This window comes from Eulemur rufifrons, chromosome 1 (assembly GCF_041146395.1).
Source record: "Eulemur rufifrons isolate Redbay chromosome 1, OSU_ERuf_1, whole genome shotgun sequence".
In the NCBI taxonomy this organism is placed as follows: domain Eukaryota; kingdom Metazoa; phylum Chordata; class Mammalia; order Primates; family Lemuridae; genus Eulemur; species Eulemur rufifrons.
This window is the reverse complement of record NC_090983.1, coordinates 71,191,208-71,212,682: the sequence shown is the minus strand read 5'-3', so window position 1 is coordinate 71,212,682 and position 21,475 is coordinate 71,191,208. Positions and strand designations below refer to the sequence as shown.

Genomic DNA, 21,475 nt, shown 5'->3' with positions numbered 1-21,475 from the left:
AATAAATTGCTACCAAAATAAAAAACACCACCTTGCCATTAGTTAGTAAGAGTTTGGGAAACTGAGAACCAATTTCAACAGATAGTACAGTTTTACAAAAACATTCCCTAGTTTAAAGTTTGCCAAAAACAAGAAACCTAATAAAACTATACTTTCATTCTTTGCATGAAAAATCTCACCTATCAATCTCTTCAAGTTTTTCATCTATCATCGGACCCATCTGCTGGCAGATATCTGTAAATACAAAAACACAATTCTAGAAACTTAATCTAGTTTAAGCCAATTTCAACAATATTTAACAAGAGAACACCAATATACAACATCATGCATAATACATAGAGATTAGGTATATGCTAGAGAAATGACTATAAAATACCTAATTTTACTACTATTTAGTACCATTATTACTACATATTACTATCAGGTGACCAAAGGAAGGTCAACTTTAAAATAAAAATTTTACCATAATCTCCTTGGAACTATTAACTAAGTTTACAGACTGTGAAATCTGGAGTTATCTCAAAGTCTTAAAGACATCTAGAAAACTACTATTAGCTAAGTAAAACGAACTTGAACCACGGTATATATGTAATCATACGCAGATTAGAAATGGACATTTTTCATTTAAGACATCTCAAAATAAAACATTTTGTGTATTTACAAATATGAACACTGTTACAATGAACAGCACAATATTATATTCTGTATTCATAACCAGCTTTTCTTCTATAAAGTTTTGAGAAGAATTATCCATTTACCAGAGATTTTTCTTCCAAAGAATTTTTTAAAAAGCATAAAAACATGTTTTAATTTTTAGAGACTAAAAGACACATCAGCATGCATCAAATGGATCCCATTACAAACACTGATCAAGTGTAATTTTAACCTTTAAAGTCATGATACGAGAGAATTAAACAGGAATAAGCATTTTTAACATTTTTTACTCAATATAATATGCTATTACTTCCAATTATATCCTTTTTTGGACTGCAAATATTTCCAGCCAATTTCACTAGTGAGCTTACAGAAATACAGACTTCCTTCTTGAAAAGGATATACAGGTTTATAACAACACCTAACAAGTTATACTTTTACTATTTTTACTGTATTAGTCTGCTTTCCATCAAGAGATTTCTAACCTCTAGAAGCAAACACAAGGCAGAAGAAACTCAAGACATGAAATAGCTAAAATATTAAATAACATTAAAATAATCTCTAATATTCACTAAGTACCTTCTAAGTCCAAGAGGTCTTGGGAGTCTGGTTTTGAATCTGCTGGATCTATACTCTGGAGTACCTGCAGGGCTCTATCCATCTTATCCTAAAAAAGTGATAGAACACTTTAAAAACTCAAAGTAGCTTTAAACAGGAAAGTTGAATAATAAAATAAAAATATAAAAACTCAAAGGAGTTTTAACTTAGTGAATATAAAATTATTCTTTCCAAGCATTCTCAAGGATAGTAACATTTTAAAAGTCTTGATAGTTCAACTATTAAGCAAAAGAAGGACTCTACCTCATCTATATAAACAGGCTCAGGCTCTGATTTCTTAATTTCCTCCACATCATCATCAATTACATTCAATTTGTCCACAGCTGCTATAGAAACAAAGTAAACTTTAAGTTCCTCAGCATTTACTTTGGTAATTTTAGTCATTAATTTATAAGTGGTCCATGATTGTCCATAAGAAAAAAACTGGAAGCCCTTTAAATAGTCATCACATTTCATATAATCAATATATTTTGTTACAAATGTTCATTCATTAGTGTCACAAATTTTTTTCAGAACTTATTATGTGACAGACATTATTCTAGGCATTTATACATACACCAGTGAATAAAACAGACAAGAATTCTTACCCTCCTGGAACCTACATTCTAGTTGAACAAGTGAGAAATATTAATGCACGCTGTCATTAATGGCATTTTCCTGAAAACTGAGGGTTACCACTGGAGTGAATAAATATACAAGAATAGATTATTATCTACTTAGCTAATTTCATAGTTACATTTATGAGTTCCTTCTATACTCTTCCTTCTAGATAAAAAAAATTACTAGGCCAGACATGGTAGCTCTTGCCTGTAATCTTAGCCTTTTGGGAGGCTGAGACAGGAGGATTGCTTGAGGCCAGCAGTTCAAGACCAGCCTGGGTAACACACAAGACCTCATTTCTACAAAAAAAATAAAAAAAATTAGCCAGGCATGGTGGGGCACACCTGTAGTCCCAGCTACTTGGGAGGCTGAGACAGGAGGCTTGCTTGAGCCCAGGAGTTCTAGGTTACAATGGGCTACATTTGTGCCACTGAATTCCAGCTTGGGAAACAGAGCAAGACCATGTCTCAAAAAAAAGAAAGAAAATACTCTATTTCCTACATGAACAAAAAATACACCTGATTTTAACCTAACTTTGATAATAGTTAAAATAACACTAAACAAAAAAGTCTTTCAAGAAGAGAAGTAGCTTACAAATATACAAAACTATTTAACTCTTTCCTGGAGTATTGTTAAAATGGACTATATTTTAATAAAGTGAACTTTGGTAAAAATAAAATTACAATAAAAATCTATGTAACCAAAGGATTTTTAAATCCCAATAGTTAGCCATTTATTTAAAACATGGTGGCTAACTTTCAATTATGTCCTAAAGAACAGAGGTCAGCATAACACAAGGATAAACTGAAAATCCAAAATACTTTTTCCTCTCCAGCCTATGTCCAGTGGAAATCACACTTTAGGATCCCCTGAGCATGGTCTATCGGGTTATTAAAAAAGGTGTCTCTAATATTCCCATCTACTTAGAGAGTCAGACTAGAAGAATGAAAGTATAAATAGTGACAAAGTACTCAGCATTCAAATCAGTTGAGTAGCCACTTCTCACAACTTCATGTTTCTGAATGTATCACCCTACACATACAAAGATAATGTTATATATGATGTTTACAGCTTTCATTTTAAGTTCTTTTTCCAGAACTGGTTAAGGATTAGCATTAATATATCCCTCAGCGAGTCAGTGTAGGTACAATCTAAGCTGAGACTGACTGACTTTAGAATCCTGGCTCTATCATTTACTAGACACATAATGCCTCAACCCCAGTTTCCTTATCTGTAAAACAGGGTGACAAATGCAACACTCTCACAGAATTACTAGAATTAAATGAAATAGTATGGAGAATTTAGCACAATGTCTGACATGTAATGAGTGCTTGAAAACCATTAACTATTTTATTTCTGATTATCATCATTAGTATTATCATGAGTTGTTCCTTTATTCTCAGATGCCCCCAATCTCTACTTGCAAAACAAATGGAATGCTTTCTCAGCATGGTTGACAGTGGCTGAGGGGAGCTGTCTGTGGCCGCAGAACAGACTGAAGTTCAGAAGATCTGAACCAGGAACCTTAGTGCCTTGATTATAGAATTAGGTTATTAAGTATGAAATGTCCGATTTCCTTAAGTACTAAGTTTGACAGTTATCTCTGACATTTCACTTTGACACTTCTTGTTTTATTTTTATTGTGAAGGTACTTCCTCAGTCTTTCAAATGCACCGTTTGGCTTGTGATTATCTTTCAAAAAATTTTTTAGAGCAATTTTTGTGAAACCATGGATAAGTCAAAATTTCATGTTATTTTTGAATACGAGTTCCGTCATGGAACCAATGCCGCACAGACAGCTCAAAATATCAACGAAGCATTTGGGAAGGATGTGGCTAATGAATGCACAGTACATCCATGGTTTGAGAAGTTCCATTCTGATAATTTTAATCTTGAAAATGAGCCACGTGGATGACCTGAGACCAAGGTGGGTGATGATGAGCTGAAAGCTGTAGTGGAAACGAATCCATCTCAACCTACGTGTGAATTATTACAGCAGCAAGGTCTGACGTTACTATTCCAACAATATTAGACCATTTGAAATAAATGGGCAAGGTAAAAAAGCTGGATAGATGGGTACTGTATGAATTAAACAAGCATCAGAAAACAAATCATCTCAAAGCTTGCCTTTCTTTTCTGTCACAACATAAAGATGAACCATTTCTATACCATATTGTTAGGTGTGATGAAAAATTGAATTTTTTTTTTTTGAGACAGAGTCTCACTCTATTGCCTGGGCTAGAGTGCTGTAGGCATCAGCCTAGCTCACAGCAACCTCAAACTCCTGGGCTCAAGCAATCCTACTGCCTCAGCCTCCCAAGTAGCTGAGACTACAGGCATGCACCACCATGCCCGGTTAATTTTTTCTATATATTTTTAGTTGTCCAGCTAATTTCTTTCTATTTTTTTAGTAGAGACGAGGTCTCGCTCTTGCTCAGGCTGGTCTTGAACTCCTGAGCTCAAATGATCCTTCGGCCTCCCAGCGTGCTAGGATTACAGGCATGAGCCACCACGACCAGCCGAAAAATTCATTCTTTTTGACAATTGCAAGATGAAGTGCCAAAACACAGTCCAAAACCGAATATTCATCAAAAAATCCTAATGGTATCTGTTTGGTGGTCTAGCACTGGTATTATCCACTACAGCTGCATGAAATCTGGTCAACTGATTACAGCAGATGTCTACTGCAACCAATTGGACGAAATGATGAGGAAGCTTACAATTAAGCAGTCGATAGAGACAGGCCAATCCTCTTGCAAGCCAATGCTCAACCACATGTCACACAAACAACACTGTTCAAACTACAGAGGCTGGACTCTCTGTCATCTACTGTATTCACCAGACCTGGCATCAACTGACTACCGCTTCTTCCAGGCTTTGGACTACTTCTTGTAACGAAAAGTAGTCACTTCTCAACAAGCTATGGAAAACACCTTTTGTGATTTCACCACCACTGGCTTTCCAGGCTTCTTTGCTGCTGGCATGAGCAAGCTACCACTAAGATGGCAACACTGTGTCAATACTTTAGGTGCATACTTTAAATTAATTGTACCGCTTTTTGTTTGAGATATAATAAACTAAACTTCTGATTCAAAATCGGACATCACATATTTAATGACCTAATACTTTATTATTGTCTCAATTTCCCTAAGATCAAATTAAGGTGAAGAGAAGTCTACAATTTAGGAGTGCTCTTATCCTGAGTGTGTACTCACACTAGGCACTTGCCATCCAGCTGCCCCCGATTTCTTCCCCCTTCACCACCTTGGTTCAGTGAAGAATAAAAACAATACTCTTTGTACAGAACAGATACAAACTGCCCCTTACACTATACAGTTAGTTTGATTTAAATATTTACATGGTCACAGATGACTTTATGCCTGATATTTACGTACGTTAACTCTCAGAGGATTCAAAATATGAAGAGATAGTTCTTAGGATTGACATGGGATAAATTAACCCCTTAATCTGGTTAAAATGTAGGTTAATCATAATGCGTATAAATAAATGATTTAAAGCAAAAGTTAAAAGCCAATCTACTTTATACTCAAAACTGAATCATAAAATTCAAGTGAAAAAAAAGTCAACAGATTTAACATTTTCTAAGATTTAACTTACCTGCCTCAGATTCTATGTTTAAATTAGTTGTTACAAAATTGGACGGGAAGAGTCCTATTCCTCTGTGATTTTCTCCTTTCCACCAATTGGCATCACTAAGAATACAGTGCAAAAAATATAATTTGTTCCTCCACATTTTAGTATATCAGTGTCAACAGGAATCGAAACAAAAATTAAATTTAGCCTCCTTTGAAAATATTAGTTCACATCCAGCTGTACTTGTCATTTTTCTTAAGGTTAATAAAAGATAGTGAAAAGTACAAACAAAATATCCATATCCTCATATCTAAATTTAGAACCCATTAGCAACTGGTCATATTTGATTCTGGGCTTTAAAAAAAAAAAACATAGATAACACAGAAGTCCCCTGTACTAATGACCCCAAGTCCCAAGCCCATATGGATCTTACCACAACACCATAAAACTGGTAGCCCTCCTGCCAGTCTGTTTTTCACTCTTTTACATACATCTATAGCCAACTCCACATAGAAACTGATAAACAGACATTATCCCCTTTAAATTTAAGTTCTATGATACAAATATGCCACATTTATCCATCCCTGTACAGACAGACATTTAGGTTGTTTCCAGTCTTTCACCATTATAAAGACTGAAGTATGATCATCCTAGATTAGAGGGCACATATGCAACAATTTCTCTAGGCTTATTCAGACATGAACTTGCTATGCCACAGGATTAGAAGCATTTTCATTTTACTAGACATTTGCCAAATGTTCCTTAGAGTGGCTGTGAAAATTCACCCTCCTCCTTTCTCTAGTAGCATGTGAGAATGTCATTTTCCTCCATATTTGGATAATTGTCCAAGCAAATACATGATATCAGATGGGAGGGAAATTATACTTTATTATATTCATTTGCATTTCCCAAGCACCCAAGTAAGTGTTCTGTTTTTCTTTTTCCCCCTGGGTCATTTGTCTTTTTTCATGGATCTGCAAAAGTTCTTTACATAGGAATTGTCTGAATTATGCAAATACCTTCTTCTAGGCAGTCACTGTGTTTTCGCACGTTTATGGTTTCTTTTAAGGTGGTTCTCTTCCCTCATACAATCAAATTTAGCAATCTTTTCTTTTATGGCTTATACTTTTACCCTTCTCAACCCTTGAACTCCTGAATCTATTCTCCTACATACTTGTCTACAGTTTTAGGTTTTCTTTTTTATCCCTTTCTCATGTTTAGGTCTTTAATTCATCTGGAATGAAATTTTATGTACTGTGGGAAACAGAACCAAATTTTATTTGTACTATAAAAAGAACCATCCATCCAGCAAAACTTATTAAATACTCCATCATTTTTTCAAACTTATGATACCCTATCTTTCAAATAGTAAGCTGCTATCTGTTCCAAAAGGCTGTTTCTGGATTCCATTCTGTTGCAATAGTCTATGTATCTATTTACCACAACTTGTTAATGTGCCTTGATACTTGGCAGGAAAAGTACCTTCTCTATGTTATCCTTTCTCATTTATTGCACACATTCACATTTCCATATTACTATTAAAATGTTTCTCGAGTTCTCTGGGAAAAAACTGCTGTTGGAATTTTAATTGGAAATGTACAGAATTTATATAACAAGAAAAATTAAATCTTTACAATATTAAGGTTTCTTCAGCATGAACATGGCATCTCTATTTATATTTATATAAACATGTGATATATATTTATATTCTTTTATGTCTTTCAAAGAATTTTATAATTTTCTCCATAAAGGCCTCATATATTTTTGTTAGGTTTATTCATTCCTAGATCATTCATATAATTTTTACTATTGAAAATGATATTTTGTTCTATTATATTTTCTAAATAGTTGTTATTAAACGCATACTCTCATTTTTGTATATTGAGCTTATCTCCAACAACTTTGATGAATTCTTACCAGTTTTAATATTAATAGTTTGTCTACTGGACTCTTGAACTTTTTATATGGATAATCAAAATATCTGGAAATGATAACTTTGTCTATTCCTTTCTAAAAATTTGACTTATTAAGCAGGCATTCTTAAGGATGAGTCTTAAGGAAAAATTAACTTCTATAATTCTGAAACATTTCATCCAGTAAGTACCACAAAGATATGAAAGAGGTATATTTCATTCACATTCTTAAAGCCTTAGAAAATAACTGATGTACTGACAGTTTTAAGATATCATATCTGCTAATGCCTATGTAGAACAGGAGAAATTCTCTCACATATTTTTTTAAACTGAACTTTCCATTTTAGAAAAGAAAGCTGAACTTTGAACAATTTTTACATAAAACCAGAGAATCCAAACCTGTGAAACGGATCCATGGATTTTTATTTGAACCTATCAACACTTGTGTGTGTAGCCTTTCATGGTGGCCCTACTAATGTAGAATAATTCCCCTCCCAAACACTACTGCAAACTCCTCAATGAAGCATAAAAGTAGGCAAAACAACCAAATCGACAACTCCTTTCCCAGCCCTAATCCAGCTCTATGTTCTCTCCACTATGAGTTGCTTCTATGGAATGTTACAGCACAAAATATTGTTCAATTTTCAGTTCCTAAATTAAGACAATTAGCACTATAATTTTACACAAACCATTTGCTAATTATGGAAAATTTTAAATGTGGCATTTATATTTAGAGCTTTTTATATTAAAAAAAGAACAAATTACAACTGAGTGAAAAACAAAAAATTATGTAAGTGTAAGGGATATAAACTTAACCTTGAACAAATTGCTTATTCAACTAACATTTATGAAAACCTGCCATAGAGAAAATAATACCTTCAGGCTAAGCACTGAAGTTACAAAGATAAGACACAGTTTCTGCCCTCAAGAAATTTAGAATCTAGTACAAAGCCGGGTATGGTGGTGCACACCAGTAGTCTCAACTACTCAGGAGGTTTAGACAGAAGGATTGCTTGAGCCCAGAAGTTCAAGGCTGTAGCATGCTATGATTACAACCGGTGAAAAGTCACTGCACTGCAGCCTGGGCAACACAGCGAGACCCCATCTCTTAAAAAAAAAATTTAGCAGTGTTTTACAACCTCCCCTACCAACTAAGAACCTTCCTTTATACTTTCTAGAATTTATTTTCTCCTTACCCTTCCTCCCACCCAGGGAAGTGCTGACCCTCTTCAGAATCAACTGATCTAGATGGAGAGACATATGTAAAGAAGTATAGTCAGCCTTTCGTATCTGTGGGTTCCACATCTGCAGACTCAATCAACCCCGAATCAAAAAAGATTTGGGAAAAATAAAAAATAACAATACAATGATAAATATATAAAATTTTAAAAATACAGTATAACACCTATTTACATTGAGTTTACATTGTATTAGGTATTATAAGTAATCTACAGATGATTCAAAGTTTACAGGAGGATGTGTGTAGGTTATATGTAAATACTATACCATTTTATATCAGGGACAAACATCTGTGGATTTTGGTATTCACAGGGTCCTGGAACCAATACCCACAGAGACTGAGGGACAACTGGACTTACAATACAGTTGGAGAAACTCTGTTGTGTATGTTTAGGGAGCTATAGCAGCACAGAGAAGGGAACTCTCAACTCTACTGGGATCTAAAAGCCAGGAAGAGTTTAAAAGCTTCTCAGACGATATAAAATCTGACAGAGGTTTTGAAGGTTAAATAGGCACTCACCAGGAGGAAAAGGAAATTAAAGCTGTAGAAATAAAAATGACATTTTACCCTGCAGCCATAAGCAAGAAAATAAAGCACAAAGAAATAAAAAAAACTTTGTATACTGAGATGAAACACAAGGTTATCCTATCTAGTTTTAGGTCTCAAAATAAATGAAAACTTGAGCCTTTTCTTTAAGGTACTGACTCCATAGGAACTACTCACCTGCTGGCTTTTGCTATGGCAATAGCTGAAAGTAAGTGATGTCCTTTATGGATATAATAATCTATTTCTACCATGAACATACAAACTGTAAACTCAGAAAACTTGGTAATCTTGTAGGAGACTTTTCCTTAAAATACCTGTTTTATTTTTTAAAATGAGGAGCCAACCCTTCTAAAGCCTGGACTCTCTTCCAAACCTTCCTTGCAAGCAAAGTTCCTTTTCTTTTCTAAATGCTTTTGTCTCCTTCAACAGGGCTTTCCAGGCAGAGAGAACGAAATGTGCAACGCTGCAGAGGTCTAATCAGAACATGGCATTTTTGGAACTACAAGAATTCCACTTGATTATTTGAAATAGTATGTAGAGAACAAACAAGGAGTGGTAAGATAAAGCTAATAATGTAGAAAGTGAAAGGCTTTTTCTTTTTTTTTTGGTATATTCTGTTAATAAGAAATATGTGCCTTTTCTATCAGCTCAGTGTTTCTTAAACTAAGATCTGAGAACAATGTATTTTCAAGGGACTTAATGTTTTGTATGTGAAAATTTTAATTTCAATCCCCCAACAATATAAAAACAATGAATAGAGTCATTTTCTGGATCATTTGAATGACTTCCTTTTAACCTAAGATTGCCATTTAACTTTAGCACCCAAATTTGCAGCATTTGTGTTTAAAATCTTGCCAGTGATTACCAATCACTCAGATTGACAATATTTTACCCTAATGTGCTGAGAAGCACAACTATAGCAACTCTAAGATCGGAGTGTCCTATTATAAAAATGACAGCAATTGACCTACATATTCCATCATGTTCACAATGAATTCTCTTAGCAGTTACAAAGAAAAAAATTCTTTTTTGCAGTGATAAGTCGTAACTCATTTGCTATGATTCTAAGTTATTTAATGAATTTTTGCTTTAAAGGGACATCAGTGAAAAGACATGGTACAGCACAATAATGTAACCCTTCATTTGCTGTAGTCCAATAGCCTATAACAGGTATATACACGCCACATGAATGCCAGTAACACCACGGGATACTATATGAAAGACTCACAGCAGTTACACCGGAAAAAGTCAGGAGAGAACTGAGTTATGATATAGCACAAGGTAGTACAGACCTGGTAAAGTACCAGTGCTGTGAATCAGTACTATATTTACCTTCTAAGCAGCAATTTATTTTAGAAAATTTTGTTATGTAAAAATAATGCTCTATGGCCTGGTACAGTGGCTCATGCCTATAATCCTAGCACTTTGAGAGGCCAAGGCGAGAGGATCGCTTGAGGTCAGGAGCTCAAGATCAGCCTGAGCAACATAGTGAGACCCCCTCTGTACAAAAATATAGAAAAATTAGCCAGGTGCAGTGGCACACACCTATGGGCCCAGCTACTTAAGAAGCTAAAGTTGAGGCAAGGGCATCGCTTGAGCCCAGAAGTTTGAGGCTGCAGTGAGCTATGATGATGCCACTGCACTCTAACCTAAGCAGCAGAGCTAGACTGTGTCTCAAAAAAAAAAAAAAAAAAACAAACAAAAGAAAAAAACCCTCTAAATTTGAATCCTAGAGCAAAAACTACTCATTTTGTTATTTTGTTTGTTTTTTTACAAATATCTTTAATTTTAGAGTTGTATAAAAGTATTAAAAGTGTAAACCTAAGTTCTTTTTAAACTACTCTAAAAGACACCCACAAGCCTGATGTTTCCGACTGTCAGTGTTCAGAGCCCAAACTACCTCTCCACCTTTACGGACAGTCCCCCCTTACGATGGCTGGACTTACAATGGTGAGAAAACAATACACATTCAGCAGAAACCATACTTCAGACACCCATAAACCATTCTGTTTTTCACTTTCACTACAGTATTCAATAAATTACATGAGATAATCAACACTTTATTATAAAATAGGCTTTTTTGTTAGATGATTTTGCCCAACTGTAGGCTAAGGTAAGTGTTCTGAGTGTGTTTCAGGTAGACTAGCCTAAGCTCTGATGTTTGGCAGGTTAAGTATATGAAATGCATTTTTGACTTACAACAGCTTTAGCTTAAAGTGGGTTTATCAGAACATAACCCCATCTTAAGTTGAGCAGCATCTATAATTCTATTTACTCTCCTTCAAGGATCATGTGTTCCACTCCAAACGATTATTTCCAAAAAAGAAAATTTAAGAAAAAAAAATTATTTTTTAAGTAAATATAGTGCTATCTTGATTGCCTAAAAGACCATCCTTTTCCTAGCCTCAATTTCTTGCAAAATTTTTTCTCTTATCAAAATTAATCAAAGTTCACCTTAAATGGAGCCCCAGGATAGCCTTCTTTCCCAGATGCTTGCACGAAGTGTGAGTCTGCACTCTTCTGGCCTCCAACAGTACTCTCTTACGTCACTCACCACATTCTGCCTTCCATACAATTGTCTGTATAGCAATTCCCTTACTTTACGTTACGTTTTATGAAGACAGAACTGTAACCTCATTCATTTATTATAAATGGAATCTATCACGTAACATTTTCTCAATAAATATTTACCACAGCAAAGTAAGACCACTGTGTATCTATCCTTTATTTAAAAATACATCAGACTAGCATGTCCTTACTAAGTTATTTATAATGGAAACCAAAAACAGTTGCAATCTCTCTTCAGAGCAACAAGCTGTCATGTCTCACTCTTGCTAAATTTCATCAACTTCTTTTAAAAGTACACAACAGAATTAGGCTCAATATAGATTGATCTTTTTTTTAAAAAACTTTTAAAAATAGAGAAACTGTGAAGAGAGTACAGTAGTAGATTAAGAATTGGGTTGGGAGGCTGAGGCACACGACTGCTTGAGGCTAGGAGTTCAAGACCAGCCGGGAAACATAGCAAGACCTGCCTCTAAAAAAATTTTTTTAAATTAGCTCAACATGGTGATGCATACCTGTAGGCTCAGCTATTTGGGTGGCTAGGGTGGGAGGATCGCTTGAGCCTAGGAGTTTGAAGTTACAATGAGATATGATTGTGCCACTGTACTCCACCCTGGGCGACAGAGCAAGACCCTATCTTTAAAAAAAGAAGAACTGGGGAGAAGCCAAGCATGGTTTTGGTTGCTTTAATCAAGGTAATTTAGTGATTTCTTCCTAAAGTTTTACTGTCAGTAATTTTGGTATACACAAATACCAACGTAAATGCATTCAGATTACTGAATATTTATGTTTCCCAATTGCGGTTATCACAATATTATCTAATACATCTTTCATTCAAGATATAAAGGATATTTTACTATCAAATTTAACAAAAAAATAAGAAACACATTATCTAGTCTAACCTTTATTTTAGAAAATAATAATTAAGGTACAGAAAGGTTCTATTATGATTTAAATGCACTAAAGGTCAAAAAACTGAATATTCTAGATTTTAAATTAAGGATACTGTACTTTAAAACTTCAGAATACTCCATGAAGATTTAAAAACATACCTGTCATCCAAAACAATAATAATTTCACCATGTTTGAAGGTGAGTTCATTGTCCTCAACGGCTTCAAAATCGTATAAAGCTCTCACTTTCCGTGCAACCTTATTATTTAACTGAATTTCTGCAGATGGATATAAGGATTTTGTTTCTGTGTGCTGCTGTTTCTGTTCTTGCAATGATAATTCAATAGCTAGTTTCAGAAATTGAAATGCAAAAAGACAGCCAGAATTAATTTTTTTAAAAAAAGCTTAGATATTAGAAGATAGCATAATATTTAATAAGAATAAATCAAGTGACTATTTTATTTGTCCAATTAACTGCCACACAGTTAACAGGGATAGGTTAGGGCAGGGAACCATGACATTTTTTAAATACAGTTTTTTGCTCCTTCCTTATTATCACAGTCTGTCATATACAGCAGCTATTATTTTTATAGCAAACAGATTGTGACATTATAATATGGGTAGCTTTCCATATAGGACAAGCCATGAACACATTTCTATGCTTGACTCATAACTTTGGCATAAAAGAAAGGTGAAACATAATCTCTCCAAAGGTAGGCATTAAATATGTATTATTGAAAAGGATAATGAATTAAATTCATCTTACAGTAGTACGTCATTTGCTCTCCTAACTTTTTGGACCCTACTAGCTTTTACATTTGAGGTAGAACTGAAAATATACCCAGTCTTTATCACTTTTATTTTAATAAAATGTTCTGGCAAGGATATTTTAAGCAACACTAAATTACACGTGCTTGATCATTTACCTTTAGCTATGTCTTCATCTTCTTTGTTTTTGTTCAGTGATGTACCATTCTTGGCAGCAGCTGAGACAGTCTGTAAATGTATAAAATGAACACAACTCTACTTTCAAAAAAAAACACAAGCTCTATAATTACTTGCAGATGCTAATTAAAAAAAAATACTGATATAACTGAGTTTCCTTTAAAAGTGAAGTTCTTCATGATAATTTTAAGTAGTTGTTTTCAAATACTAAAACATCAGAATTTTCAAGAAAACGTTATAAACTCACAATGGGCTCAAACTGGCTTACGTTTTGCATAAATCTAAGTATCTGACACAGAGCTTGGCTGGAGAAAGTATTTAAGTATTTACAGAATGAATAAATGACTCTGATCTCACCTGTCCCAGGTCAGAGAGGTACTCTGTTGCTACAGGAGTATAGCTACATGAGAAGTGCCAGCAAGAGGTCATGATAATGACTGAAGAGAGGAGGAGGGAGGACAGCAACAAGAGACGCAGTTCTAGGAATACATGTGAAGTCCTTTACTCATTGTAACTGTATGGCAGTGGCTTTTCAGGCAGAGCAGAGGACTAAAGAAGGTCATGCTTAAACTTAACGGCATGTAAAACCGTTGTCCTGGACTCTGATGCATCAACCAGTTCTTTAACGCAGATTTTTGAAGAAAATATGCAGAAAGGTTCTATGCTTGCTTTTTATTACTTGTAAGACTTTTGTCTCAAAACTCTACCTTGTACTGTAGGTCTGGTTGCTGTAAAGAATCTTTTTGTCTCTTTATTCTATAGTGTAAAATAAAAGAAACTATAGTATTCCCCTTAAGTCCATTGTCCTAGACCACATCCTAATATTAATTGGAGGGCAAAAGGCACTGAGAGCAAAACCCAAGAAATAGTATTTTTCTCCCATAGACCTAAAAAAACAGCCCACTCCATAAGTCATTATCCCTGCGCCTCCACCCCTCTCCTACTAAAGCTATCCTCTATCTCCCCAAATAAATTTAGTCTTATAGCTCTACCCATCTTATATGTAAACCATTCACTCTAGGCATATTCAAAACAAGTCTTGACCTTTCTCAATTCCATGGACTTATTCATTTTACTCCTCTCCTGATATGACCTCTTCACTCCTCTATACCTAATATAATAAATTCAAGTCTCAAAATTCTACCTCTTCACTTTCTTTACCATCCCAATCTGTAGTTACCTCTCTCTCCCTGGTACTAAGATAGACAGCATCTAGTCTTTGTACCGCCCTTCCCATATTTGTCACTTACAATTTAAATTAGTTGTTTTTCGCAAAGGCTCCCCTTCAAGCTTACGACAAATTTCTTGAATATTAAGGGCTATCTCATACATCTATGCCTTTGCATGACTCCAGACTTAAAGTATTAAACACATTGTTTATGTCTGATTCACTTCTCAAAGTTCTGATACGTAGAAGAAATAGTCATAAAAATTGAATGTCTACTAAATGTAAGGCTCTACGATAGACAGGCACTTGGGGAGTAGAGGTGGGAAATGATGATCAAGACACATTTTGCCTAGCTTTCACATAAGATACATACCTTTAAAATAGTATAGGGTCAACCATGAGTCTGAATGAAACTCTCACCTGAGAACCTACTGGAGGAAAAGTAATTCCTTCTTCTTTCATAGATTTAATAGTTGCAGATATTAGACTAAACTGAGGGTCCTTCTGAAATTCTTCTGACCACTCCACCATTAAAGCTTTCAGTTTTTCACATACTTTAGGATGAGCCTTTTAAAGAAAAGGCAAAGCAAAAAAATCAAAAACCTATGGTTTAAATAAGTACTTAAATTATTTAACTAACAGGAAGAATTAACACCAAAATTCTCTTTAATTATATGAACATCAACAAAAGTACAGCAATTCCTAGCCTAGTTGAGTAACTGACAAGATACCTATTTATTACATGTTAAGATATAGTTGCTTCATATAAAATGACCCTTTTTGAACATCAATTTCTAAGTCTTACTTCTTTTACATTCCAAGGTTATCTTCTGTTTTCTCAACAGTCTCAATATTAGATTAAGATTTTTATATCAACTTAAATAAAATTCTGGGATTTCTGCCACAAATAGCATGAGAATAATGCTTCAGAGTTTCTGTCTCAAGGAAATCAGTAACAACCCACGATGAAGACCCCCTCCACTCTGCTCTAAAATAAAGGCTCCCTTTGCTCACCATCTCTAATAGGAGTCAGTAGAGAATGGTGGTTAGAGTTTGGAGTCTGGAGTCACGGACACCTGGATCTGAATCTTGGCTATGTCACTTATTAGCTGCATGACCTTAGACAAGTTACTAACTTCTCTCTAAGCCTCAGTCTCTGCGTTTATAAAATAAGAATAAGAAGGGAATCTAACTTCCAAGAATCTAATGCTCCAAGGGTGATTAAGAGCATTAAATAAAACAGTGTATGTAAAATGCTTAAAGCAGTGACTACTTACTAACCCTCAATAAAGATTCGTTACTATCAATAGTATACATACTTCGGGGAAGAAAACAGATTTTGGTGCTACAAATAAAAAAATCAAATTACGGGAAGTTTATTTCACTTCACTTTATCTAAAAATGATTTCATGTGTAATACAACTTTATTAATACTATACAGTTAAAATAACACACAATATATGTGTTTTTTAATGACTTCAATTTCTTCTCTTTTTAAAATTTACCTTATTTTTAATCACAGCACGTACTTCTGTTGCAAAATCACGGGAACATACTTCTAAATGAAATGTCTTTCCACAGTTTGCCACACAAGTCCCAAGAAGCTATTAATTAAAATAAAAATTAATATACAAATGTTGAAATATTAATTTACTGAAATAATACACATTTAAAATTTGGGTCAAATAATAACATGACTTTTACTTACAGTTAATGCCTGCAGAGCAACATGAGGAACCTTATGATTTACCCTTTTCATTATAGCTTTGAGGCAATCTTTTGCTCTAAAAACAAGAATAGAGAGACAATTAAGTATTTATTGAGAATTTCAGTTCAAACATTAAAAATACAAGGTATTCTATTACCAAATAACTTTATATGTAAAAATAAAATCCTGGAAACTTCACTTTGTTAAAGGAATAAATCTATAAAATGATTTTACACAATCTTTTGTTCACAGACTCATAGAACTTAAAAAAAAAAGCATGTTACAAACATTACATATTCCAAAATCAAGAGACAAATCACTTCACAAAGTCAGTCAACACAAGAGAACCATATCATATAAGTTATCTTTTAACTTCTTCAAGACAAACTAAGCTTTCAGACAGCAAATTCTTATCTTGAAAAAAACTAACAAGATATAGACTTAAAAGTTTCAGGTATAAACATATTTGAATTTACTATGAAAAGCTGTAATGTTAAAACAAATGCTTTCATCACTCTTCTAAACTTCTAAAGTATAACCAGTTCAGCTTAATTGCAGTATGCCCCCAAAAAGCACACTTGAACTCTATTCCATTTGTTCTGTCAGGATAAGGTTAATCCCATAAATTTAGCCTCCAGGCTCTTTTTACTTATTTCCCAAAAGTAAATACAGTTGACTTTTAAACAACATGGAGGTTAGGGGAGCCAACTCCCAGCACAGTCAAAAATTTGTGTGTAACTTTTGACTACCCCCAAACTTAACTACTAATAACCTACTGTTCACCAAAAGCCTTATACTGATAATATAAACAGTCAATTAAGGCTGTGTGTGATGGCTCACCCCTATAATCCTAGCACTTTCGGAGGATCGCTTGAGTCCAGGAGTTCAAGATCAGCCTGAGCAACAGCAAGACCCCGTCTCTACAAAAAATCAGCTGGGTGTGGTGGCACATGCCTATAGTTCCAGCTACTCAGGAGGCTGAGGCAGCAGGACAGGTTGAGCCCAGCAGTTTGAGGTTGCTGTGAGCTAGGCTGACACCACGGCACTATAGCCTGGGCAACAGAGCAAGGCTCTGTCTCAAAAAACGAAAAAAAGAAACCAGTCAATTAACACATTTTGTATGTTATATGCATTATATACTGTATTCTCACAATAAAGTAAACTAGAGGGAAAAAATATTATTAAGAAAATCTTAAGGAGTAGGGGAGGAGTTAAAGGTGGGGGTTGGTCTTGCTATCTCAGGGACAGCAGAGGTGGAAGAAAATCTGCATGTAAATGGACCCACACAGTTCAAACCCATGTTGTTCAAGAGTCAACTACAGTAAAATCCTATACTCCTTCCAAAGTTACTCGTGAAAAGAGACATAGGTTATAAAGTTCCTAGACATTCAGTGACCATGACTGGGCATCTTACCCATTAGGAGTGCTTCCAACTTTGTCACATATGTCCATAATAAGACTCCAATCTTCTGTAGTGTTGTACTCATTTGTGGCTTTTTCTATAAGATATATCAGCATACATGGAAATTAGGACGTGTGTCTAATATAACATTAAAATACCAATAAAGACACAACAGTTAAGCCCTACCTTTTCTCCTGCCGAAGATAAAAGAACATATGGGTGTCGGGCAGATGTGGGAGGGGAGGGGATGGGTGTACACATACATAATGAGTGCGATGCGCACCATCTAGGGGATGGACACGCTTGAAGCTCTGATGGGGGGAGTGGGGGCAAGGGCAATATACGTAACCTAAACTTTTGTATCCTCATAATATGCTGAAATAAAAAAAAATAAAAATAAAAATAAAAAAGAACTTATGGATGAACTTCAGAAGACAGGGTACTTCTACTAATTTCAATTATAAATTCTAGGCCGGGCGCGGTGGCTCACGCCTGTAATCCTAGCACTCTGGGAGGCCGAGGCGGGTGGATCGCTCAAGGTCAGGAGTTCGAGACCAGCCTGAGCAAGAGCGAGACCCCGTCTCTACTAAAAATAGAAAGAAATTATATGGCCAACTAAAAATATATAGAGAAAAAATTAGCCGGGCATGGTGGTGCATGTCTGTAGTCCCAGCCACTCGGGAGGCTGAGGCAGTAGGATCGCTTAAGCCCAGGAGTTTGAGGTTGCTGTGAGCTAGGCTGACGCCACGGCACTCACTCTAGCCCGGGCAACAAAGTGAGACTCTGTCTCAAAAAAAAAAAAAAAAAAAAAAAAAAAAAAATTATAAATTCTATAATTAAATGAACTAAATATTCCGAGGTATAGCAATAAAATACCTTCTAAATAAATAAAAATTACAAATGATTAGTAATCTCATCAAATTCTAATTTCAAAGAAAGCTTTTAAAATGTATCATCATATAAGGAAATATGCATTAAACCGTCCACTAACGCTGCAGCCCCCAACCTGCCAACTGCAGACTGGTTAGCAATCTGAGTGTGGCCTGTTAGGAACCTAGGAACCAGGCCATACAGCAGGTGTGTGGCAAGCAGAGCAAAGCTTCACCTGTATTTACAGCCACTCCCCATCACTGCCTGGCTCCCAGAACTGCCTGAGCTCCGCCTCCAGTCAGAGCAGCAATGGAATTGGATTTTCCATTATAGTGAGCTGCATTATTATTTCATTATATATTACAATGTAATAAAAATAGAAATAAAGTGTATAATAAATCCCAACCCCCCTTGCCCCCGTCAATGAAAAAATTGTCTTCCACGAAACCAATTCCTGGTGCCTAAAAGGTTGGGGGACCACTGCACTGAAGCATTGCTTTCAATAGCAAAAAAGGAAAACTGATTAATACAGTAAATTCACAGTGAACTTTTCATATAAATAAAATAACATACGTTCTTTTGTGACTGGCTTCTGTTACTTAGCATAATGTTTTCAAGATTCATCCATGCTATAGCATATATCAGTACTTCATTTCTTTTTATTACTGAATAATATTCCATTGTATAGATATACCACATTTTATTTATCCATTCACCAGTTTATCAACATTTGGGGTTTTTTTAAAACTTTTGGCTAATATAAATAATGTACTGTTGCTACAAACATTCATGTACAAGCTTTTTTTTTTTTTTGAGACAGAGTCTTACTCTGTTGCCGGGGCTAGAGTGAGTGCCATGGTGTCAGCCTAGCTCACAGCAACCTCAAACTCCTGGGCTCAAGTGATCCTCCTGCCTCAGCCTCCGGAGTAGCTGGGACTGCAGGCATGCATCACCGATGCCCGGCTAATTTTTTCTACATATATTTTTTTAGCTGTCCATATAATTTGTTTCTATTTTTAGTAGAGACGGGGGTCTCGCTCTTGCTCAGGCTGGTCTCGAACTCCTGAGCTCAAACAATCCGCCCGCCTCAGCCTCCCATAGTGCTAGGATTACAAGCGTGAGCCACCGCGCTCGGCCTTCATGTACAAGTTTTTGTTGAGTACATTATATTTTCATTTCTCTTTTGGTATATACCTAGAATTGCTGGATTATATAACTCTATAATTTTTTTAGGAGTTGACAGTTTCCAAAGCAGTTGTACTATTGTACATTCCCACCAGAAATATATGAATATTTCACCTAAATTTTAAAACATCCCCAAAATACACTATATTCTTTAAGGATACGTAGATAGGTAGTTAAAATATTAACATGCATAAGAAAATAAACATCAGGCCAGGCACAGTGGCTCACACCTGTAATCCTAGCACTTTGGGAGACCAAGGCGGGAGGATTGTTTGAGCTCAGGAGTTCGAGACCAACCTGAACAAGAGTGAGACTTCATCTCTACTAAAGATAGAAATATTAGCCAGGTGTTGTGGCATGTACCTGTAGTTCCAGCTACTCGGGAGGGTGAGGCAGGAGGATCACTTGAGCCCAAGAGTTGGAGGTTTGCAGTGAGCTATGATAAAGCCACTGCACTCTAGCCCAGGGCAACACAGTGAGACTTTGTCTCAATAAAAAGAAAAAAGAAAAAAAAAAAAAAAGAAATTGAACCTCAGTCCCCCACTTCATATATTAAAAAAAAAGAAAAAACAGCAAAAAAGAATGATAAACATCAAACTGGCGGTGTGTCAAAACAAAGTACACAAGAGTTTAATTGTATTTATAAAGGTTTGTTTATTAAGTTGTACAATGTATATCCAGAAGTTTTTTATTGTATTCTCAATATCTTTTCTGTGATCTGAAATATTTCATGATCACAGCAAAAATTAAAAAATTAATTATTATAAAGCATGATCACAGTATGACTCAGTTATATAGCATTTTCACTTTATTAACTTTTGTAAAATTTCCACATGAAGGGATACATACAATTTTCTTCCGCTAGTTATACAGAGGTGGAGATATATTAATAAAAAGAACCACTTTAGAAGCATTTTATACCCTTTCCCCTTTTAATAAATATATCCTATAATTTCAAATACAGTAAACCTATATAGCAAAACATATATATACACACACACACGAATGACAGGTGATATTTCAGTTATAAGCAAGAAAGGTAAGATGGTACAAATCTAGAGTATTTTCATTTTTTATAGCAAGGAATAATCAAAAGAAGCCAAAAAAATTAACAGGCTTAGCAAACAGTTATATTTTGTGGGGCTAAGAGAAATATACCAGATACAGTTAAACTCAATGAAATGCTGGAACTTTCTTTTAAAAAACCACATAAAGTGCTTAACACTATTTATGGATGGAAAGCAATTATTTTCATATATATGATGAAATGACAAACCAGGGATTTTAGAATAGTAATATATTTTTGCCTACCATAAGTTCTAGATCCAAACACCAAACTACGCAGGTAGAAACAGATCTACTCAGGTCCAGCTTCTTCCCTGTACGAAGAATATTTCTTCTACGTGCAAAGTCAGACTAGACTGAAATTTTTAGAGGTTTAAAATGCTTAACTATTTCTTAATTATAACAAACATATCATAAATTCAGTGAATTCAAAAGTACAGATAAGGAAAAAAAAACCTCTTAATTCTATCAGTCCCTTTTAAAACTATGATACATATCTTTCCAGACGTT

At 35.0% G+C, this 21,475-nt stretch overlaps 1 protein-coding gene across 2 annotated transcripts in view; it reads right to left on the bottom strand.

The window, feature by feature from the left end:
* The window catches only part of STAM2 (signal transducing adaptor molecule 2), a 44,169-nt gene that overhangs the window by 9,105 nt on the left and 13,589 nt on the right, over positions 1-21,475 (bottom strand). The window contains exons 2-11 of one of the 2 annotated variants that reach the window (XM_069472600.1): positions 17,858-17,942; positions 16,444-16,519; positions 16,241-16,339; positions 15,156-15,302; positions 13,549-13,618; positions 12,783-12,969; positions 5,491-5,585; positions 1,516-1,598; positions 1,234-1,321; positions 180-234 (exon numbers count right to left, since the gene is read on the bottom strand). In XM_069472600.1, coding sequence (XP_069328701.1) covers positions 180-234; positions 1,234-1,321; positions 1,516-1,598; positions 5,491-5,585; positions 12,783-12,969; positions 13,549-13,618; positions 15,156-15,302; positions 16,241-16,339; positions 16,444-16,519; positions 17,858-17,942 — 985 coding nt within the window. The remainder of the gene's footprint in view (positions 1-179; positions 235-1,233; positions 1,322-1,515; positions 1,599-5,490; positions 5,586-12,782; positions 12,970-13,548; positions 13,619-15,155; positions 15,303-16,240; positions 16,340-16,443; positions 16,520-17,857; positions 17,943-21,475) is intronic. The other variant, XM_069472610.1, reaches the window with a different exon arrangement.